Raw genomic sequence first — 19,754 nt, 5'->3', positions numbered from 1 at the left:
TTTTACCCAGTAGGCACCTGCAACTTACCACAGGTGAGAGAAATGACACACAATCACCTACCTCCAACCAAATTAATTATAATTTAGTCCAGGACATTTACTTTGAAGTGACAAATCTCAATATCTGTTTAAAAAAATAAGTGTAGGTGCAGTTGAAAATCAAGCAAATACACGTGAACGCAGTTTTTTTCAACGTCAACTTATTTTAGCAGAAATAGTGAATTGTGCAAATGTGTGTAATATAAATTAGAAGCAGGTATCTATTAGTCGGTTTATTAAAACACACATGTAACAGGGATTACCAAAAAWATATATTTGGCTGAAATTAACATTTACATGCTTAAATGAAAAATAGACTCTATAGGAAGAGTGAATTGAGTCACAAAATTAACATCTTCAACAATTCTCTTATTTTATCCCACTCTTAACCCCTTCCTCCCTCTTTCCTTACAGTGCTGTGAGGTCACAAGTATCTCCCTCACCGGAGATTTCCCCTGTTCGCTCTTCTTCACCACCCTCCTTCCTTCCATCAGTCCTCTCTCCTTTCATGTTATCCTGGCCTCCCTCGCTCCCACTCTTTCCCTTCACCGCCTCCTCCTTTTTCTCCTCATCCTCCAGGTTCTTGGCTCTCTCGCTGAGGTCAATCCCGTCTAAACTGGAGTAGTCGTCTGAGGAATCTCCTACATCCTGTCCCCCTGTCGCTCCTGTAGCAGCCTCTCCATCTCCACTCTTCCCCTCTTCCTCGTCCCCCTCTTCCTCGTCCCCCTCCACCACTCTCTTCCCGGGCCAGAGGCTGAGCCCCAGCCAATCCTCCAGGCTTCTAACCCTGCCCCTCATGCGCTCCCTGACACCCAGTAACAGCCGAGGGGCGGAGCTGTCCTGGCCTGAGTGGCGGGTGTTCCACTTGTAGAAGCACAGCACGGTAATCAGTATGAGAAGAATGATGACCGGGACCACGATGAACCACGTACTTAACAGAGCAGGTGTGGGTTTAATATGGGATGGAGTGGTTGAGGTGGTGGGGGAGGTCTTGGGAAGAGATGTAGGTATTGTCTGCTTAGTGAGTGGGGGGGATGTGGTCTTTTCAGTCTGCTGGGTTGTGTTTCCTGATGTTGCAGATGTCTGACTCTCTGTGGATGTGGGTGTACCATTCGGGGGGGCTATTGTCATGCCAGAATGATGACCATGCATGCTTCTGTCATGCTTCTCAGTTGTGGATTGGTCAGTGGAGGTCCCGGTATCATTCAACAGTCCATCTCTCGCGGTCGTCTTTGTAGTTTGTGTGTCATCGTTGACAGTTCCATTAGAGGCATGCGTGGCTTCATGGGCGAAGATCAAGGGGACCAGAGAGAGCATGCTCAGAGCCAGGGTGATATTGGCCTTCATTGTGACTGCGAGAGAGAGAAATGGAGGATAAGGTGATGTCAGCCTAACATGGTGGGTGATAGGAAGAAATGTAACACAGGCCTAAAAGACTCATATGAGGTGGAGAATGAGAACAAGAAACAGAACACCAAAGTAGGTCACAACTTATTTGCTATTTTAAGTGTAACAACAAAAGGGACTTCAAGTTCATATTTATGTTAAGATTTATTTCATGCATCGGAAACACAAAGGTGCGCACGCACGCACCGACACACAGGAAATGGCGGTGTGCTCCAGAAGCTGCTGTTAACAGGAACTTAAGACTGCTTGCGGCTGAGCCACCTGTCCCGCATCCTCCCTCGTTTTGCAAACTGAACCACCATTTGACAACGCATGCGAACGAGCAGAAGAAGGTCCACGAGAGGAAAAAGAAATAGAACACCCAGTCTAAACATTCACATTGCTATCGCAGATTCAGAATGGCTGAATTTTTCCAGTAAGAAAGCAGAAACACTTAAGTAACTGAAGATTCGGACCACTGCAAAGCCTTCTAACCTTCTCTASATTCCTGAACAACAGCACACACAGAAGAGGTCAATAACCACTGTATGGCCAATTTACTCTCTTTCACTCAATTCAAGTAATAAAGCAGAACTATAGACTATATAACCTCATCTGTTCTGTCAGTATAATCTTTGTAGTGCTTCAATTGCTGAGCTGTGTTGTGGTAACCAGGCCCAGCCCACAGAGAACTATTAGAATCCAACACTCAAACCAACATGAATTTCTAAAACGGACAACTGATTGTGTCTGTGCATGTTTCCAACTGATAAAACAAATCAAGTTGGATTGGATTGGAATGACTATGTCCATCCTCAGGAGTCTAAATCCTTCTTGAACACAACCAAAACGATGCTAATTTTGCTTGGTCAATTCTCAATCGTGAAAAAACKGAAATCAAGAACATCAATGGGAATATTAAGTCCTGCTTAAATAGGAAGTGGAATACAGGATGAGAAAAGAAGAAATCAAGTGTGGTCACATAATGTGCTGCCCCAAAACACTGTCATGTTCAGATAGCCTAGTGGAAAGGTTGCTGGATCAAATCCCCAAGCTGTTAGGTAAAAATGTGTTCTGCCGCTGAACAAGGCAGTTAACCCACTGTTCAAGGTAGGCTTTCATTGTAAATGAGAGTTTGTTCTTAACTGACTTCCCCGTGTTAAATAAAGGTTATATATTTGTAAATGTTTTTGAAGTGGTGGGGTCGAGAGCGGTTGGGGGCGAAAGGTGTGAACATCGGGAGGTGATGTAGAGATGGACACCAGAGAAAATGAGAGGATCAACGACAAAGGCACAGAGAAAGACGGTCAGAGTGAGCAGAAAGCATCAAACATGACAAAGAAAACAATGACTTATCAAACGAATAAACATGACTTGAAATCAAAGCGTTCAACTCACCTGATCAATGTGATCGATCGGTTCTGAAGTTGACAGGGAAATAAAACTGAATGAATGAGACGGAGAGAAAAGATTGAAAGAGCGGGGGCTCTTGCAGATGTGTACGAAAATCAGTTAGAGAGAGAAAAAAAGAACAGAACAGGGAGGGAAGGAAGGAAGGTGGGTGGGGGTAAAACACGGTGAGACTGACGTGTGTGAGGCTGCAGAGGAGAGAGAAAGAGAGAGTGAGAGATGGTTCAGATAAATCACAAAAAATCTGTGATAAAAATACTATCAGAGAGAGAGACAAAATGTGTATGATTTGAATTTTGTTTATCAGCCAGGTGAAAAGATGGTGGGGGAAATAAGTGGGTGAACTGACCCCAGATTATTGGTGTGATTAAAAAAGATGATTGGTTTAATTCAGTGGTGTAAAGTACTTAAGTACTGTCGTGTCTTTACTATCATTAACTGAAGACTTAGTTTTTATCAAAGATTCTCTGTGATTATTATTACGCGATTAAACTGATTAATCATGTAACTGTAATTAACTAGGAAGTCGGGGCACCAAGGAAAATATTTAGATTACAAAGTTATAATTTTCCTAATATAACTTTTCAGATGTTTTCATATCTGATCAATAGTCTTCTGATTAATGAATTCTTCTTTACCTCACATTAGTCTCATTCCAAACGTTGTAAATTGATGGTTATCTGCACGAACCCAGTCTTCACTATGAGTCATCCATACTTCAATTGTCTTAAATCATTTATTCATTAACTAACTAAACAATCACAGAAGTGCACACACAAGCAAACAAAGTAAATATGGTTACAAGAAATGATAGGGGAATGTGCCCTAGCGGGCTAAACCGGCATGGCGGCTTGGTGTACAAAAGGGAAGTGGGGGTCGTCTGAGATAAGACAAAACACAGTTGATAATTATAACAATTGAAATGCTATTCCTTTGCACATGAACGCTCACTCATTTGGGAACAATTGCAATCAATATATATATTTACGCTCAGTGTGTCGTCGGGGTCTCTGTTGAAAAGTTTGTTTCTGTTGGAGAGTTTGTCCGCCCTCTCTGTCGTGGTTAGAATGGATAGTTCAGAGAGACATTCATTCATGTCGTTATGGATAGATGTTTCGGCAGTTGTCGCTCTTCGCGTTCAATGATACCGAATTCCTAGCTGCAGACTAGTAATTAATATCAAAGACTTGTTCTTATTCTGTCGRTATCGATAGTCTAAGAGTTTAACCACGTGGGATGGTTAAAAGATTCAGCAGTCTGGCCTCAAACCTTGGCCCTCTCGTTATCGAGGTAAGCTGGACTGCAACCTTTGTCCTCTCGTAATTGAGAGGAACATGGTCTGTTGAGAAATTCTCAAGGTGGGGGTTATATTCGAAATTGCAGAAAAGGGCCTGTCCCAGGATGCCGGACCATAACTGTGGTCATGGGCGGTCCTCTGATTTAGTTAAACTCCAAAGGGAATTGGAGTTTCCTTCATTAACAGTCCAAAATCACATTACACAATTTCACAAACAGTATCACCCTCACTCATCCATCTTATACAACAATTAGATGTAAACCTCATATCTGAGGCTATTATATAAACAGTGTTATGGTAATGTGGCCGTATTGTCTCCCATGAGTTTCACAAAATTGTACCAAACGGACCAGTTTGTWGCTGGATTCTTCACCGATCTTTTATACCTTCTCCAGAACATAAATGTTGTTTGKACCTCAAGTTCTGTGAGGTGGAAGAAATTAATTTGTTCTCTATGAAAATTCACTCTGTCTCTATACTGTGGCCATGAGGAGATAATCTCCTCCAGAAATGTACGACCTCTCTCTGACCACAGCAGCCAGGGTGTAGGAGACAGGGAGAGGGAGATGCTTGCTGTACCCAAAGAGGGCAACGTCACAACAGTACAAATACTTTAAAGTACTACTTAAGTAGTTTTTTGGGGTATCTGTACTTTACTTTACTATTTATATTTTTGACTACTTTTACTTAATTCCTAAAGAAAATAATGTACTTTTTAATCTATACATTTTTCCTGACACCCAAAAGTACTYGTTACATGTTGAATGCTTAGTAGGACAGGAAAATAGTCCAATTCAMGCACTGAACAAGAGAACACATGGTCTTCCCTGCTGCCTTTGGTCTGGCAGACTCACGAAACACAAATGCATCGTTTGTAATTGATGTCTTAGTGTTGGCGTGTGCACCTGGCTGTCTTTACATTTAAAAAAAACAGAAAAGGGTGCCATCTGCTTTGCTTAATATAAGGAATGTGGAATGATTTTGACACTTAAGTATATTTTAGGAATTCCATTTACTTTTGATAGTTAAGTATATTTAGAACCAAATACTTTTAGACTTTTACTCAAGTAGTATTTTACTGGGTGACTTTCACCTTTACTTGAGTAACTTTCTATTATTAAAGGTATCTGTACTTTTACTCAAGTATGACAATTGGGTACTTTTTCCACCACTGTTTAGTTTCCGAATGGGATCTTTGACTGTGTGGTAACGGGTAATGTGGTGGTGAGAGGAGAGTGAGTGGGAAGATCATTCACTGTTTTGTTATGACACAATGGAAAATGTGACGCACAACTAAGTGAATTATAAATGCTATAATAGGATATTAYATGTTCAACGTTTCTGATAATAGGAAAAGCAGTGAACAGTTGTTTCACTACTCATTGCTGTATCACAGTGCTTCACACTGTACAGTCCAGCCGCCACCTGGTGGCATTCCTGGCTGACTACATTGCAGACGCTTGCCAGCTAACCACATCACGTGTTGTAGCTATCTGGTTCCGTGACTGCACAGTCGATGACGTGGCACGGAACAATTGGTTAATGCATGCAGCGTGTGGGGAACTCGAACCCATATGATATCGCAATCTGATGCCCGACTGTGCAGTCGATTAAGTGGCACGCAACAATTAGTTGATGCAATGCAACGTCTTTGAAAACTCGACCTACATCTTAATGAACAGAGAGATTGTAGATGAATAGACTCCGCCTCTTCTATGTGTGTGGAGACAGACAAAGTGACCGAAAATCAAAAACAGAATGTTCAGTTACAGCCAGATAGATTTTGGACTGACTGAGGAGATGGCAYCATACTTGATACTTATTCTCGTACTTTGCTTGCTGGCAGGTAAACTGGAAAGGGATTTTTGAACAGGTGTCTCAYGACATGTTCTGTTGTTTTCTAGGTGTCTAGGGTTATTTGATTTCTGATTTTGCTTCAAATTATTAAAATGTGTTGCAAAATATCAATGAAAGAAAATATTAATGGTAGAAATCAAGAAGAGAGAATTTGAGCTTCAAAGCCACATGATAAAGATGTTCACTTGTATTTCTATTGGTCTATTCTACATAATAGAACAGCTTTTTAACGAAAATCTACCTGTTGTTAAAACGTGCTTGTTATTTAGAAGAGCATTATTTCTGATGCCGGTTCAGGTTTGAAATACATTTAGCCTTAAATTGCTGCACTAAGCTAATATTTCCACATTATGTTTCACTAAATTAAAGGGGAGGTACAGTATTTTAACGTTAGATGGTTCCTCACCCCTGAAAGTAGTCTATGGGCCAAGAGAAACTCTAATCCATTGGTTCAGATTATGTTAAACAGCCACTACAAACTTCGGCTAACTTTAGTCACCGCTAGCTAAAAATCTATATGGGAGGGAGAGGGGTATGCGGCACATGTTAAAAATGTTCTGGCTTAAATAAACTGAAAATCACTTCAATTATTTGGTTACGGTGTTGTTGTTTTTTACATGTGCTGCATGCCTCTACTACTACATTATTGATTTTTAGCTAGCGGTGGCTAAAGATAGCTGTGGCTGTTTAAAGAAACTGAACCATGGATTATAGTTTCCTCTGGCCGAAAAGACTACTTTCAGGACAACTAACATGCAGTTGAAAAATACTGAACTTCCCCTTTAAGTAGCAGTGATTTTAAGTAGCCCAGCAAAATCAATGAACTTTAGAACACATCCTGTCCCTGCTCTATGTAGATTTAGCTCTTCCTGTGTGGTCTGGCTCTGGCCCCTGATGCAAGAACTCTGGTTTGACCCATTTTCGGTGAGCAACTGTTGTTTCGCCGTGTCCCAGATCTGAAGGTTCTGCTCAGACTGAGGTGAAGGATGTGAGACGAGGAGTGCGAGAGACAGTCACTCTACACACTGGACGTACCAAACTACACCGAGGCGATCACATACTATGGACATATGGTCCAGTCAGTCCAGAAAAAGAAATAGCTCAGCTGAGCATAGGTGTGAAAGAAGACAGACTATGGTGAGAAGTTCAGAGACAGACTGCGGTGGATACTCAAACTGGATCTCTCACCATCGGAAACCTCATCATAAATGACTCTGGACTTTATGACCTACATATCATCAGCGAAGAGATCTCATTCCAGAGATTTAATTTAATGTCTATAGTGAGTGTGTCTTTACCAGTGTATGTCAATGTATTTTTAATGTGTCAATGTACTTAAATAACATGTTATTCATTCTGGTTTCCCAGCTCCGGTGTCTACTCCTCACATCAGGAACCTCACAGTTTACCAGTCAGTCCATCGAAGTAAGAGCTGTTCAGTGGTTTTTGTGGTGGACAACCGAGAGAGGTGACCCTGTCCTGGTACAGAGGAGAGGAGAGACTGACCAAGGCTAGCTCCTCCCGACCTCTCCTCCGCCAACCTGTCTCTCCCTCTGGAGATAAAGCTACAGGACAAAGATATCTACAGCTGTGTGGCTGCCAACCCAGTCAGCAACCAGACAACAAACTCAACGTCGAGGAGCATTCCTCAGTATGTAGGTATGACAATAATCCATGATGGGATATTCATTTTAAGAAGCAGCTATTTGAACACTTGTCTGCCCTAGTTGTAGTAACTCGTCTGTCTGTCTGTCAGATTCCTGTGCCCGGTGCATCAGCCTGACTGAGTTGGTGGTGTGATTGTTTTTTCTGTCTGCTCTGGTGGGTGTGGCCATGACTGTTTTGCTGTTTCATCACTTCAGACAAAAAAGCACTCTCAGGCTCAGCCCTGACTGTCTCATACATGCCCTAATACACTTCTGTGTAGTACTGTACAATAGGTTACTTGGGAAGATTCTATTCAATTCTATTCTACCATTCTGTTCTGGTTTGTTCAGTTCTATCCAACTTCTATCGACTTCCGACTTCTCGTTTTTGGTTCAGTCACTCTCACAGCTTTGTCAGGATTCAGAAGACTTTTAAAAAGCCTATGCTTCTGAAGTAAATATGCAATGTTATGTCACTGCTTTCATTGTACATAACACATGTATGTAGATTGATGCTTCTTTTGCAAAATTCTGCTGCATTGTTAATGATCTTAATTCACACATCAATGCTTATGGTGAGACTCATCCAATGCAGACCTGTCATTGTCTTACTGTAAAGTACATATTTTTTAATAAAACATTGATCTGGAATGTGTCAGCACCGTTCATATTCTCTGAATTCACCTCAGGTAGTAGAGGTCAAAATAACTTATTTCATACATAACTAATTCAAGGGTGGAACATATTTATTATAATGATTATGATGATGGACAATATTTCAGTGTGTGTGATTTGGCCTTTATTTTGGTAGACAGAGACACCGCCATGGATATAACTCTTGAATACTCCTTTACTTTGTACAATGCGCCACCCAGTGGATATTATTGTTGAGATCAAAAATTCAACAAACATTTACAGTTGAACAGCATCGACTCCTCCTCATGAGCACGGACAGGCCAGTGGTACAAATGATCAAAGACCACCAAGGTGTCCCTGAAGTCCCTTTTCTGTAATAGTGTCACACAATTCATTAAAACATACCCCTATTTCAGACCCATCAATGTCTTATGAAGGCCAGAGTAGCATATTTTTTTATTTAACTAGGCAAGGCAGTTGTTAAGAACAAATTCTTATTTTCAATGATGGCCTAGGAACAGTGGGGTAACTGCCTTGCTCAGAACGACAGATTTGTAGCTTGTCAGCTCGGGGATTTGATCTGGCAACCTTTCGGTTACTAGTCCAACGCTCAAACCACTAGGCTACCTGCCACCCCTGTTGTACATCATCTATGCCACCCAGTGGAAACTAATACAGCAGTCATATATGAACTGAGAGAWTAAGGTTGTAGATGAGGTGACTCCGCCTCCCCTGTGGGGAAAGACAGGAAGTCAAAGACCACTGGAAATAAGTCGTATCAGTGTAGTTACGACCAGATAGATGTTGGACTGACTAAGAAGATGGTACGCTATTTAATACCTACTCTCTTGCTTTTCTTGGTGGCAGGTAGCATAAGTCATTTTTTTAACAGGTTTTTACAGCTATGTTCTGTTATTTTGTTATGACGTGGATATTTGATTTAAATCAAAGTATTTAAACTATGCTTATTAGTGGTTGAAAGATATCAGTTAAATACAATACTAAAGGTAGCAATAAGAGGGAAAAGCCTGTATCATCTAAAATGTCCTTTGTGTTCCTATTTTACTGATGCACATAATATAATACCTGAATACAACTTTCATTGGTGTGGCATTTCTCCTATTGTGTACTTAAAAGATGGTGTTATATTGAGGAATCAAGAAAATGTCCACATACATTTACATTTTTTAGACAGAGCAATGGCGATTGTAGTAGTCAAAGCTGTTAGAATTTCCTGTCTGTTCAAAAAGAGTAAGCTTGGCTCTTCCTGTGTGGTCTGGACTCAGGCCCCTGATGTGTGAAATCTTCTTAGACTAGGTGGGTGACTTATCAAACGTGTTACTGTGTTTCAGGTCTGAAGGCGGAAGTGAAGCCACCGAGAGGGAGAGAAGGGCAGACTGTCACGCTACACACTGGACTTGCCAAACTACAGAGTGACGCAAAGATATTTTGGATATTTGGACCAGTCAGTCGAGAGATATTCATTGTTGAGAGTCAGGTCTTCAGAGGAGAAGTTATAACTGAGTACAAAGGGAGATTCCAAGGCCTACTGCAGCTGGACAGACAAACTGGATCTCTCACCATCAGAAATCTCACCCTCGACGACWCTGGAGTTTATCAGCTTCAAGTCGTCAGTGAACAGGTCACCTACCACAATTTCAGTGTCACAGTCTACGGTGAGTGTGTGTTTTATATCAGAGCAAGAGACCAGTTTTCAATCAACATCGAACAAGATCTGTATTTACAGTTAAATTGTTCATGGTAAATCCACAAATTCCCTTTGCTATTGTTCATGATAAATGTGACTTTTAGTCTATGTTATGTCCTGTAATCACCGTAGTAACTGTTGGTCTCTCCTGGTGTCCCAGCTTCAGTGCCTACTCCTAACATCAGAAACACCCCACATAATCCCTCAGTAGACAGTCAGTTGGTCAGTGGGAGCTGTTCCGTGGTGTGTTCTGTGGCGAACGGGAAAGAGGTAACCTTGTCCTGGTACAGAGGAGAGGAGAAACTGAACAATACAAGTAGTCCCCATTCAGGCCGACCTGTCGCTCCCTCTGGAAATTAAAGGAAAAAACAGTGACACTACAGCTGTGTAGCAACCAACCCTGTCAGTAACCAGACAACCAAACTCAGCATTGAGGAGCACTGTAGCAACATGCAGGTATGTCAACAATCCATAGCATACTGATATTGGATCAATTGATATGTGTAATGTGACTCTCATTGTCCGTGTGTTCTCTCTCTCTCTCTCTCTCTCAGACTCCAGTGACTGTGCCCGGTGCATCACCCTGACTGAGTTGGCGGTGCGATCAGTCCTGTCTGCCCTGGTGGCTGTGGCCACGATGGCTCTGCTGGTTCATCACTTCTGGCACAGACGAAACCCTTGGACTCAGACCTGACTCTCTGGGGTATCACTATTTCAAAAACTGTCCATGGTTTTGCGTGGACTTGAACAGTGTCGTGGTATTGTCATTTACATGACATGACAAATGTCAGGACATAATGAGAAGAAAAAACGAACACCCTTCCCTTTCATGAATAACACTTGTACTTGTCTTTTCTTACTAGTACTGACTTTGCTGATAGCTACATGAGGAAAATGTTTTGATTACTATGACTGTGATATGTTACGTCTCTCTTAGCTACCTTAAGATAAACGCACAAACTGTAAGTCCTCTGGATAGAGCGTCTGCGAAATTACTCAAATGTATATGGAAAAGTAACTATGTATTGGAAACAGTTTTATAACTTAACAAGTTGTTTCCACTTGCCCACTAATGCCAATTGCTATAGCAAAAGCATAAGGATACCTGTCCAGACTACATAACTTTGTCATAACCATGAAAAGTGTCATAGTGTTTGTTGGTGGGCTTTTTGTTTTGTTTTAGGAGGGTGGACATTGCTCTCCGTGTCATAATGCTATCACAGTGTCATGGTGCTTTCACTCATGGAGATCACGTGTCAGACACAAACAGCACTTTAACAGGGGCCTGTTAAGACTTAGAATAACTATATTTTTTTCAGCAGGAATCAATCTTGTCAGGTACTAACAAGGACATTGAATCAACAGTTTGTTGTATGTTCAAATATGTTAAAAATATTATACTACATATCAATTATTAAAATCAAACATTCTCTCAGCATTTGTATTTTGACACTGTTAGGCTAGTTAGCTCCCGAGCAGAGCTCCTGGAGCTGTGCAGCAATAGTGCTTTTCTGTGGTGATGACAACCAGAATCTTTTTGTTGTGCAATCTGGAGATTGTTATGAGTTTGAAATAGTGTCTAGTGCCTACACTCTTAGCTGAAAAAAATGATATCTAGAACCTAAAAGGGTATTTCGACTGGTCTGATAGGCAAACCCTTTGAAGAACCCTTTTGTTTTCCGTTCCATCCAGGTAGAACCCTTTAGGTTCCATGTAGAACCCTTTCCACAGAGAATCTACATGAAACCCAAAAGGGTTCTAACTGGAACCCAAAAGGCTATTTTTTTTTATCTGGCCCCTCATCCCTAGCACCCAGTTGGGCTGATTAAAGTTTCCCTGCTCCTCAGCACAGATAAAACAAACAATAAACACTTCTATAGACGCCAAATAGCCTACAGGTTTTGGTTTCATATGCATTTCCTTAGATGAGATGAGAGGTTGCTGTTGTAGTTAAGTAAACATTAACACGCAACAGACTGTGCCTTGTAAGGGAATAACTGCACACCTCAGCGGTGTGAGAATGCAAGAGGACTCAATATCTAAGTGATACTGATGGCAAACAATGATGAAAGTGGAAGGTAAATTCAATCCAAATAAAGCGATATATAAACGTTTGATATAAAACGGTTGAAAACTGTAGCTCCACATGGCACCTTCTACGGAAGCAAATGGAATGAAACAGCAAGGGACCCACCTGAATATGTCTAATAGAAACTCTCATTTTTGTTGCAAAAAGTTTTCAGTTTCGAGGAAACGGTTTCCATTGCTAAACGTTTTGCAACAGTGTCCGACTAATGAATACACTGTCCTAATTAGAGTTCAACTTATGCTACGTTACCTATAACCCTTTATATTACTATACTAGCAAACCCACAGTTGGTGTCACAATAACCATAAAATCCCACCYGACACAAACTGGTTGAATCAACATTGTTTCAACGTAATTTGTCAACGCATTGTGACGTGAAAAATAGATTGGATTTGGAAAAAGTCATCAATGTTGTTTTGAGGGGAACGTTTCAACCACCGGAGTACACTGAGTTTACAAAACATTAGGGACACCTTCCGATTATTGATTTGCACCCCCCTCTGCCCTCAGACCAGCCTCAATTTGTCAGGACATGGACTCTACAAGATGTTGAAAGCATTCCACAGCGATGCTGGCCCATGTGTACTCCAATGCTTCCCACAGTTGTGTCAAGTTGACTGAATGTCCATTGGGTGGTGGAACCTTCTTCATACACATGAGAAGCTGTTGAGAGTGAAAAACACAGCAGCGTTGCAGTTCTTGAGACACTCAATCCGGTGCGCCTGGCACCTACTACCTACGATACCCCGTTCAAAGGCACTTCAATCTTTTGTCTCACCAATTCACCTTCTGAATGGCACACATACACAATCCATGTCTCGAGGCTTCAAAAAATCCTTATTTTACCTGTCTCCTCCCCTTCATCTAAACTGATTGAAGTGGATTTAACAGTTGACGTCAATAAGAGGAATCATAGCTCCCACCTGGATTCACTGGTCAGTCTGTCAGGAAAGAGCAGGTGTTCCTAATATTTTGTACACTCGGTGTACAGTGTGTCATCATGGTAACCAATTTTCAACATAGACAAACCTTGTTTAACATATGTTGATTTTGTACCTTTGAAACAACATCAGATCTTCAACGTTATATCCACTATCAGAATAAAACAATAGGCTGGGCAACACCTCCTACTGGAGAGTAATCTATATACAGTTAATCTATATACCCATTTGGTCTCCCATCCGGTCTTAATCAAGCCCAGCTTTGATATTTGTCACTGCCTGTACCAATGTGCTATTGTGAGAATGATTACTGAGAGATCTCTTAATAACTAAATAGATTCACTGTTGCATCGAAGTCATTCAAAGGAAAGGTTTAACAGAGCAAATGAAACGTAACCATACTTTATAGGTCATATTTCATCAATATACTATTTAGGCCTTTATAGCATTTGCAAAGTCACCAACAGCTATTGTTTAAAGTTAACCCAGTGTTCAACTAAAAATAGACAATACATATGCCTACAGTTTTTAGCTGTGGTTGATTTCTAGAAAGAATAGGCCAAATCAATCAAACTTGAAATAATTTTGTGTTGACATGGAACCTGAATCCAACATATCATTTGTAATTTTGTAAACAACTGGATATTGAATTACGTTTGGTTGTCAACGCAACCAAATATCATTTGAAGGAGATGTATCTTCTGCTTGGATAGTTTCATCTGTGCCACTGACTTAGTTTGGCTTTAATTCCAGTTTGTCTACAAATGAATCATTTATTTGTTGGATTCACATAAGTTAAGGAATAGGACTATCAAAACCAATCAAAAATTAAATGCACTTCAAATAAGATTGATTTAATGCTATTCTTTAACTTCGATTTTTGGTTGGGATGGAGATGTGATCTGACATATTTAAAAAAAACATGACCTTTATTTAACTAGGGAAGTCAGTTAAGAACAAATTCTTATTTAAAATGATGGCCTACCCCAACGACGCTGCCAAACTGTGTCCGCCCTATGGGACTCCAATCACTGCCAGATGTGAGGCAGCCTGGATTTTACCAGGTACTGCAGTGACCCCTCTTGCACTGTCTTAGACCACTGCACCACTCTGGATAATATCAATATTTAATTTGAAGAGAACTGGATTAAAGCCAGACTAAGTCAGTGACACAAAAATGCATCTCCTTCAAATTTTGATATTTGGTTGCATTGGCAACCAAACACAACTCAATATCACTTTTGTAATACAGTAAATAGCCTATTAACTTGTCGACAAGTTACAACAGTGATATGTTGGATTTACGTCTCCAATAAACAAAAAATGGAAGTTATAATAGGATTAAACCAGTGGCTCAGATGAACTATCCAACCATTAGATACATACAGTATCTTTTAAATGTTGATATTTGCTGGTTGTCAACCAAACACAGTTCAATATGATTTTGTAATACAGTAATACCAAAAGCTTAAGGGCAATTACATCCACTCACTCGTGTAGCGGGACGGGTGCAGTGGACACTGACACTATCATCACAGGTGTATGCTGTTTCCTCTGACACAGGCTGGCTTCTGGGTTTAGTGGGCATTGTTTCAAGAAGCAGTGCAGCTTGGTTGGGTGTGTTTCTGAGGATGCACGCCTCTCCGAGTCCGTAAGGGAATTGAAGCCATAAAAACAAGACTAACTACCAATTGGATACCCAAAATTGGGAGAAAAAATGGGGTAAAAAATATATATTAAAAAAAGTTAAACAGTGATTTTCAAACATAAGAATCGCAGTGAAGTGAGGAGCACCGTGATGTCACAGAAAGTGCTGTAGACACTGGTTTGCTACTGGAAATAATGAATATGAGGTTGAAAAGTGGGGAATTGCCCTTTAAGGCTATCTTACAAACAAATGTTACAATATTTATTCAACTGTTGGTCAATTCTTCAGCAAATGATCAGGTCTATATAATTACCAAACATACATTAGTAATGGAAAGGAAACACAGACTCTTTGTTTAAGTATTAAAATACTCCTTTAGTAATACAATTGTAGACAGAAGTTGGTACAGAGAAGAGGAGTGATTATTTGCTGCATAAAACACATCCTTTGTTCATGTCAAAATGTGCATTCTGTTTTTACAGTGGCAGGGATGCAGTCTATGATTTCTTTTTTAATGGGGAAGAAGGTGAAATGCAGGGTCTGACAGAGTAGGCTACACACAGAGCCCTCCTCTCTGGACTCCTGAAGTGGATACACAGCACCCTGTACAGTGAGCACAAAAACAATTGCCTATTTCAACACTGCTCATACCATACAACAACATACATACAGTATCAACCATGACAGGAGTACTTTGTCTTTAGGCTACTCAAGATATATGTCACTTACCTTTAATATCTTCTTTTTTCCAAATGCAGTATACACATAACAGTGGCCATTTACAGGAATATGACATGACTGTGATTAGAATAGGACCGACTGTCAAAATAAAAACAGGAAACAACTGATGAGTCCCAAAACAATATGTACACTTTACCCTGTTTCTTCTCATAATCTAATTTAATAGTGTGGTAAATCATTCTACTTTTTGGCTTAATTTAGTCAGGAAAAAAAAAGTTAACGAATGCTGTTTGTGTGGGCTGTTCCTGTAGATAAATATTATTGTTTTATATGGTGTCTAACCCCAGCGCTGGAAGAATAGCAGTGAATGGGGATCCAAGTAAACTAATTAACCAGTCCAATAACAAAGAAAATGTTGCACATTACCATTAATGACATACCTACATACTGAAGGCAGAGCGTTTCAATGTTGAGTTTGGTTGTCTGGTTGCTGACTGGGTTGGCGCCACACAGCTGTAGTATCTTTGTCCTGTAGCTTATCTCAGAGGGAAAGACAGGTTGTGGAGAGGTCAGGCTGCTGTCTGGTTGAGTCTCTTCTCTCCTCTGTACCAGGACAGGGTCATGTCTCTCCGGTTCTCCACAGACAACACCACTGAACAGCTCCCCTTCTCTGATGAACTGTCCAGAAAATCACCTTCAGGGATTTTTTGACTTGAGGAAGTGGTACTAGAGCTGGGTATAAAAATACAATGATTTAACACAGATTCATGTCATTAATATTGGTCCTCTGGGTAGGAGGACAACTCTCACTAGTAACAAAAGTGTGGTGAGCACATTCAGTTTTTTTTATCACTTTGGTGAAATTTTCACAGTATGTGGTACATTTTCACAACTCTAAGCACCAAAATCTAAACAGATCAAAACTGCTTAAAAGTATTATTGAGTCACTGTTAGTTTACACTTAGGATATGTTTCTACCATTATGCTGTAGAATTAGTGAATTTGTCTCTGTTAATAAATGATATACTTTGATTTATACTGTAAGCGTAGCCTACATTTTCGTTAACTCATTTTGTTAGTTATGCGCCGCATTCCCTCAATCATGTACCAACATCAGTTCTTTTTAAGTCTTGTTTCCAATAGTTATATTTTTTTAATAAGATTTTCAGTTGGATATGCTCTCTGCAAGGTTTGTATATTTTACTTATTGTATAATATCCCTTTCAGACATAAATATGATTCCCTCAAGGTTACTCTGATTTTCACAAGATTTCAAATTAAATGTCATGATATGTACCTTTTTAAGTCACATGTTATTGAAAATATCTACATTGGTCAGTCCAAAATTGCTTTTTAATTCTGTCATGGAATAAATGTATTTCCGTTAACAAGTAATTTACGGTTTTCTATGCCTTAAAAGCTATTTAAGGATTGTTCTATAGGGATGTGTTTTTTTAGGAGTTTTATTGGTAGAATCGTTACTGATAAATACGTCCCTAATAGACTTGTACAATGTAATTAATAGCCTAAGCCTTTTGTGTAGGCTAAATAGCGCATACAAAACTAAAGAAAAAGAGACAGCTCAAGGAACTACACTGGACTTTTTTACAAAATGGAAACCACATTATCCTGAGGCCGCATTTATTGTAGCTGGGGATTTTAGCAAAGCAAATTTGAGGAAAATACTATCGAAGTTCTATCACACCTTGCCTTGTAGGACTCGTTTATGGGACACTAGCTACTCCCTTTTTCGCGATGTCTACAGACCCTCCCTGCCCTCGCTTTGACAAATCAGATCACGACTTAATTTTTTCTCCTCCCTTCCTATAGGCAGAAACTCAAACAGGAAGTACTAGTGCTAAGGTCTATTCAACACTGTCTTATCCATGCTTCAAGATTATTTTGATCACATGGACTGGGAATATGTTCTGGCGTTGGGTTGGTTCCTGGTAGCGTCTGAGAATAACATTGACGCTTATACGGACATGGTGACTGTTACAGGCTGACCTAAACTGTTCGCGTCGCCTCTGCGAGCATTGCAAAAATAAATTTAGAAATCAATGTTATTCAATTATTGCGCGCCAATGAGTTCAGCGTTGCAAGGGCTAAAATGAAATCAGTTCTATTTCTGACGCAGATTGCGCTGCAAGTCCTGCTCTCCCATCTCCTCATTGGTTTATAGAAGCAGGTACCCACGTGCCATTTCCTCATTGGTTTATACCCACGTGGGTGACTGAAAGACAAGCAGGTCAGTGGCAGTAAATGCACCTAATTTATGAAAGTTGCCAATCGCAATATAAAGTCCAGAGATGAAAAAGCCTGGAATGAGGAGAGATGACTAGAACTATTCAGTTGACCGTTTTATTGGTGGATTATTGTGGGAGTAGAGGACCTCGTGCATTTCAGGTTAACAATGTTATATCACAGGACAAATTAACTAGCAACAGCAAGCTAGCTAAATAGGACAAATTAGCTAGCAAGTGCAAGCTAACTAGCTAAATTGCCTTAAATGTTTAATGCTGTTTGACCTGTCCCAAAATTATTGTAATTGGTTCAGAGTTTGTTTTGATATTTTAACCTGCGTGTTGTGGACTCGTTTGGACAAAATACTTTATGCACGATCGCTTTGCGCCAGCCGGTTTGGGTTCCGTGTTAGGTCAAGTTCTCTCAGAAACGTCTGCGCGTGTCCTCATCAGTTATGCCAAGCACTATTTTATCTCTGATCAGTTCATCTCTTAAAGAACCATAGTCACATGTAGCTAGCTGCCTTTTCCCTTAGCCTAGTGACAAAGCCGAAAAGCTAGTGACAACCAAAAACATAACGCTCTAATTTGCGGAAATCATGGTTAGTTATCCGACTTGACACCATGTTTGAATGTTAAATGACAAGAAACGGGACGTATGTGGCAGGGTCTACAGACAATAACGGATTACAAAGGGAAAACCAGCCACGTCGCGGACACCTACGTATCGCAAGGCTCTCCAGAGGTGGTACGGTCTGCCAACGCATCACAGGGGCACAATGCCTGCCTCCAGGAACACCTACAGCACCCGATGTCACAGGAAGGCTAAAAAGATCATCAAAGACATCAACCACCCGCACGGCCGGGTTACCCCGCTGTCATCAAAAAGGCTAGGTCAGTACAGTTCATCAAGTGGGCCCGAGGACTGAAAACAGCTTCTATCAGCATCAGCTTTAAATTGTCATCACTAGCAGGGTACCACCTGCTCCTCAACCCTGCACCATAAGAGGCTGCTACCCTATATTATAGACATGGAATCACTGGCCACTTTAAATAATGGAACACTAGTCACTTTAATAATGTTTACATACTGCTTTACTCATCTTATATGTATATACTGTATTTTATTCTACTGTATTTAGTCAATGCCACTGACATTGCTCATCCTAATATTTATATATTTCTTAATTCCATTATTTTACTTTTGGATTTGTGTATTGTTATGAATTGTTAGATACTAACTGCGCTGTCAGAGCTAGGAACACCAGCATTTCGCTACACCCGCAATAACATCTGCTAAATATTTGTATGTGACCAATAAATTGATTTGATTTTGATTTGAATTAAGGTACCATTAATAATCATAGGCTAAAACATTATGAATAATACTGCCTGTATATTACAGCAGTAACAAACACCAATACGAAGTCCACCTTCTATAGGAATAGCCTACTTACCGATGATGAAAAGTACTGATATTCCCAAATATTGAAGCGTGTCATTTTCCAGTTCTCTACTGCTCGGACTTTAAATGTTTCTTCACCGTTTTACATTTTGCGTCTGTCTCAATTGTCTCAACTAAGTGAAATGAGACGGTCAGCCAATGGGAATGCGAGACAGTCTCAGCTAACCACCAACCACAATATGATTTTTCCATATTATATTCGCCCTCGCCCCAAATCGAATTTTCAGAAAACAAACCGAGGACGTGCGAGAAGGAGGTGGGGATTGAAGGAGGAAATGGCGGAAACTGAGCTTTCGTTTGAAAGCGCTAGGAGTCTATTTGTGACCCCTTTCACAGGAAGTGAGAATGAGTTGGTACACAAGGGCGAAGAAAAAGGAAACGAGAATCAACTTGTGTTGTAAAATAGGAAACCAGTAGACTCGTTTATCGTCTCCAGTCACGAGATTGGTCCTATTTAGATTTAATCAACACCAACAAAAATATTTAAAACAAATTTGTTTTGTGTGTCTGCGGAGCAGAAGAAGCGTGTTTTAAAGACTCAAAAAGATCGGAGTGGAATGTTTTCCGCATGGTTTTTCGTAGCAGGGCGCGTCAAGGGGGTTACTTCTGGTTCGCGTCAGAAATAAAGCCACACGATATAACTGAAGACATCGATGAGTGGTTGGTGCACGTCGATTGATCTGTATGGTGACGGAGAAAGTTCACTTC

General features: G+C 40.4%; 2 protein-coding genes across 2 annotated transcripts; one reads left to right on the top strand and one right to left on the bottom strand.

The window, feature by feature from the left end:
- Positions 1-257: 257 nt before the first annotated feature.
- LOC112071021 (uncharacterized) lies at positions 258-4,118 on the bottom strand. Its single transcript, XM_024138469.2, has 3 exons — positions 3,824-4,118; positions 2,824-3,023; positions 258-1,391 (listed from the first exon to the last, which is right to left on the bottom strand). Exon 3 carries the CDS (start codon positions 1,384-1,386, stop codon positions 448-450), a length of 939 nt encoding a protein of 312 aa, XP_023994237.1. The 5' UTR covers positions 1,387-1,391; positions 2,824-3,023; positions 3,824-4,118; the 3' UTR covers positions 258-447.
- A 4,485-nt stretch (positions 4,119-8,603) lies between these two features.
- On the top strand, positions 8,604-11,863 carry LOC112071030 (CD48 antigen-like). The gene is made up of 4 exons (XM_070439211.1): positions 8,604-8,622; positions 9,624-9,947; positions 10,140-10,435; positions 10,534-11,863. Exons 1-3 carry the CDS (start codon positions 8,604-8,606, stop codon positions 10,337-10,339), a joined length of 543 nt encoding a protein of 180 aa, XP_070295312.1. The 3' UTR covers positions 10,340-10,435; positions 10,534-11,863.
- The last annotated feature ends 7,891 nt before the right edge of the window (positions 11,864-19,754 follow it).

Source organism: Salvelinus sp. IW2-2015, unplaced genomic scaffold, assembly GCF_002910315.2.
Source record: "Salvelinus sp. IW2-2015 unplaced genomic scaffold, ASM291031v2 Un_scaffold1497, whole genome shotgun sequence".
Taxonomy (NCBI): Eukaryota; Metazoa; Chordata; class Actinopteri; order Salmoniformes; family Salmonidae; genus Salvelinus; species Salvelinus sp. IW2-2015.
The sequence above is the reverse complement of the archived record's forward strand: the minus strand, read 5'-3'. Positions and strand labels throughout refer to the sequence as shown.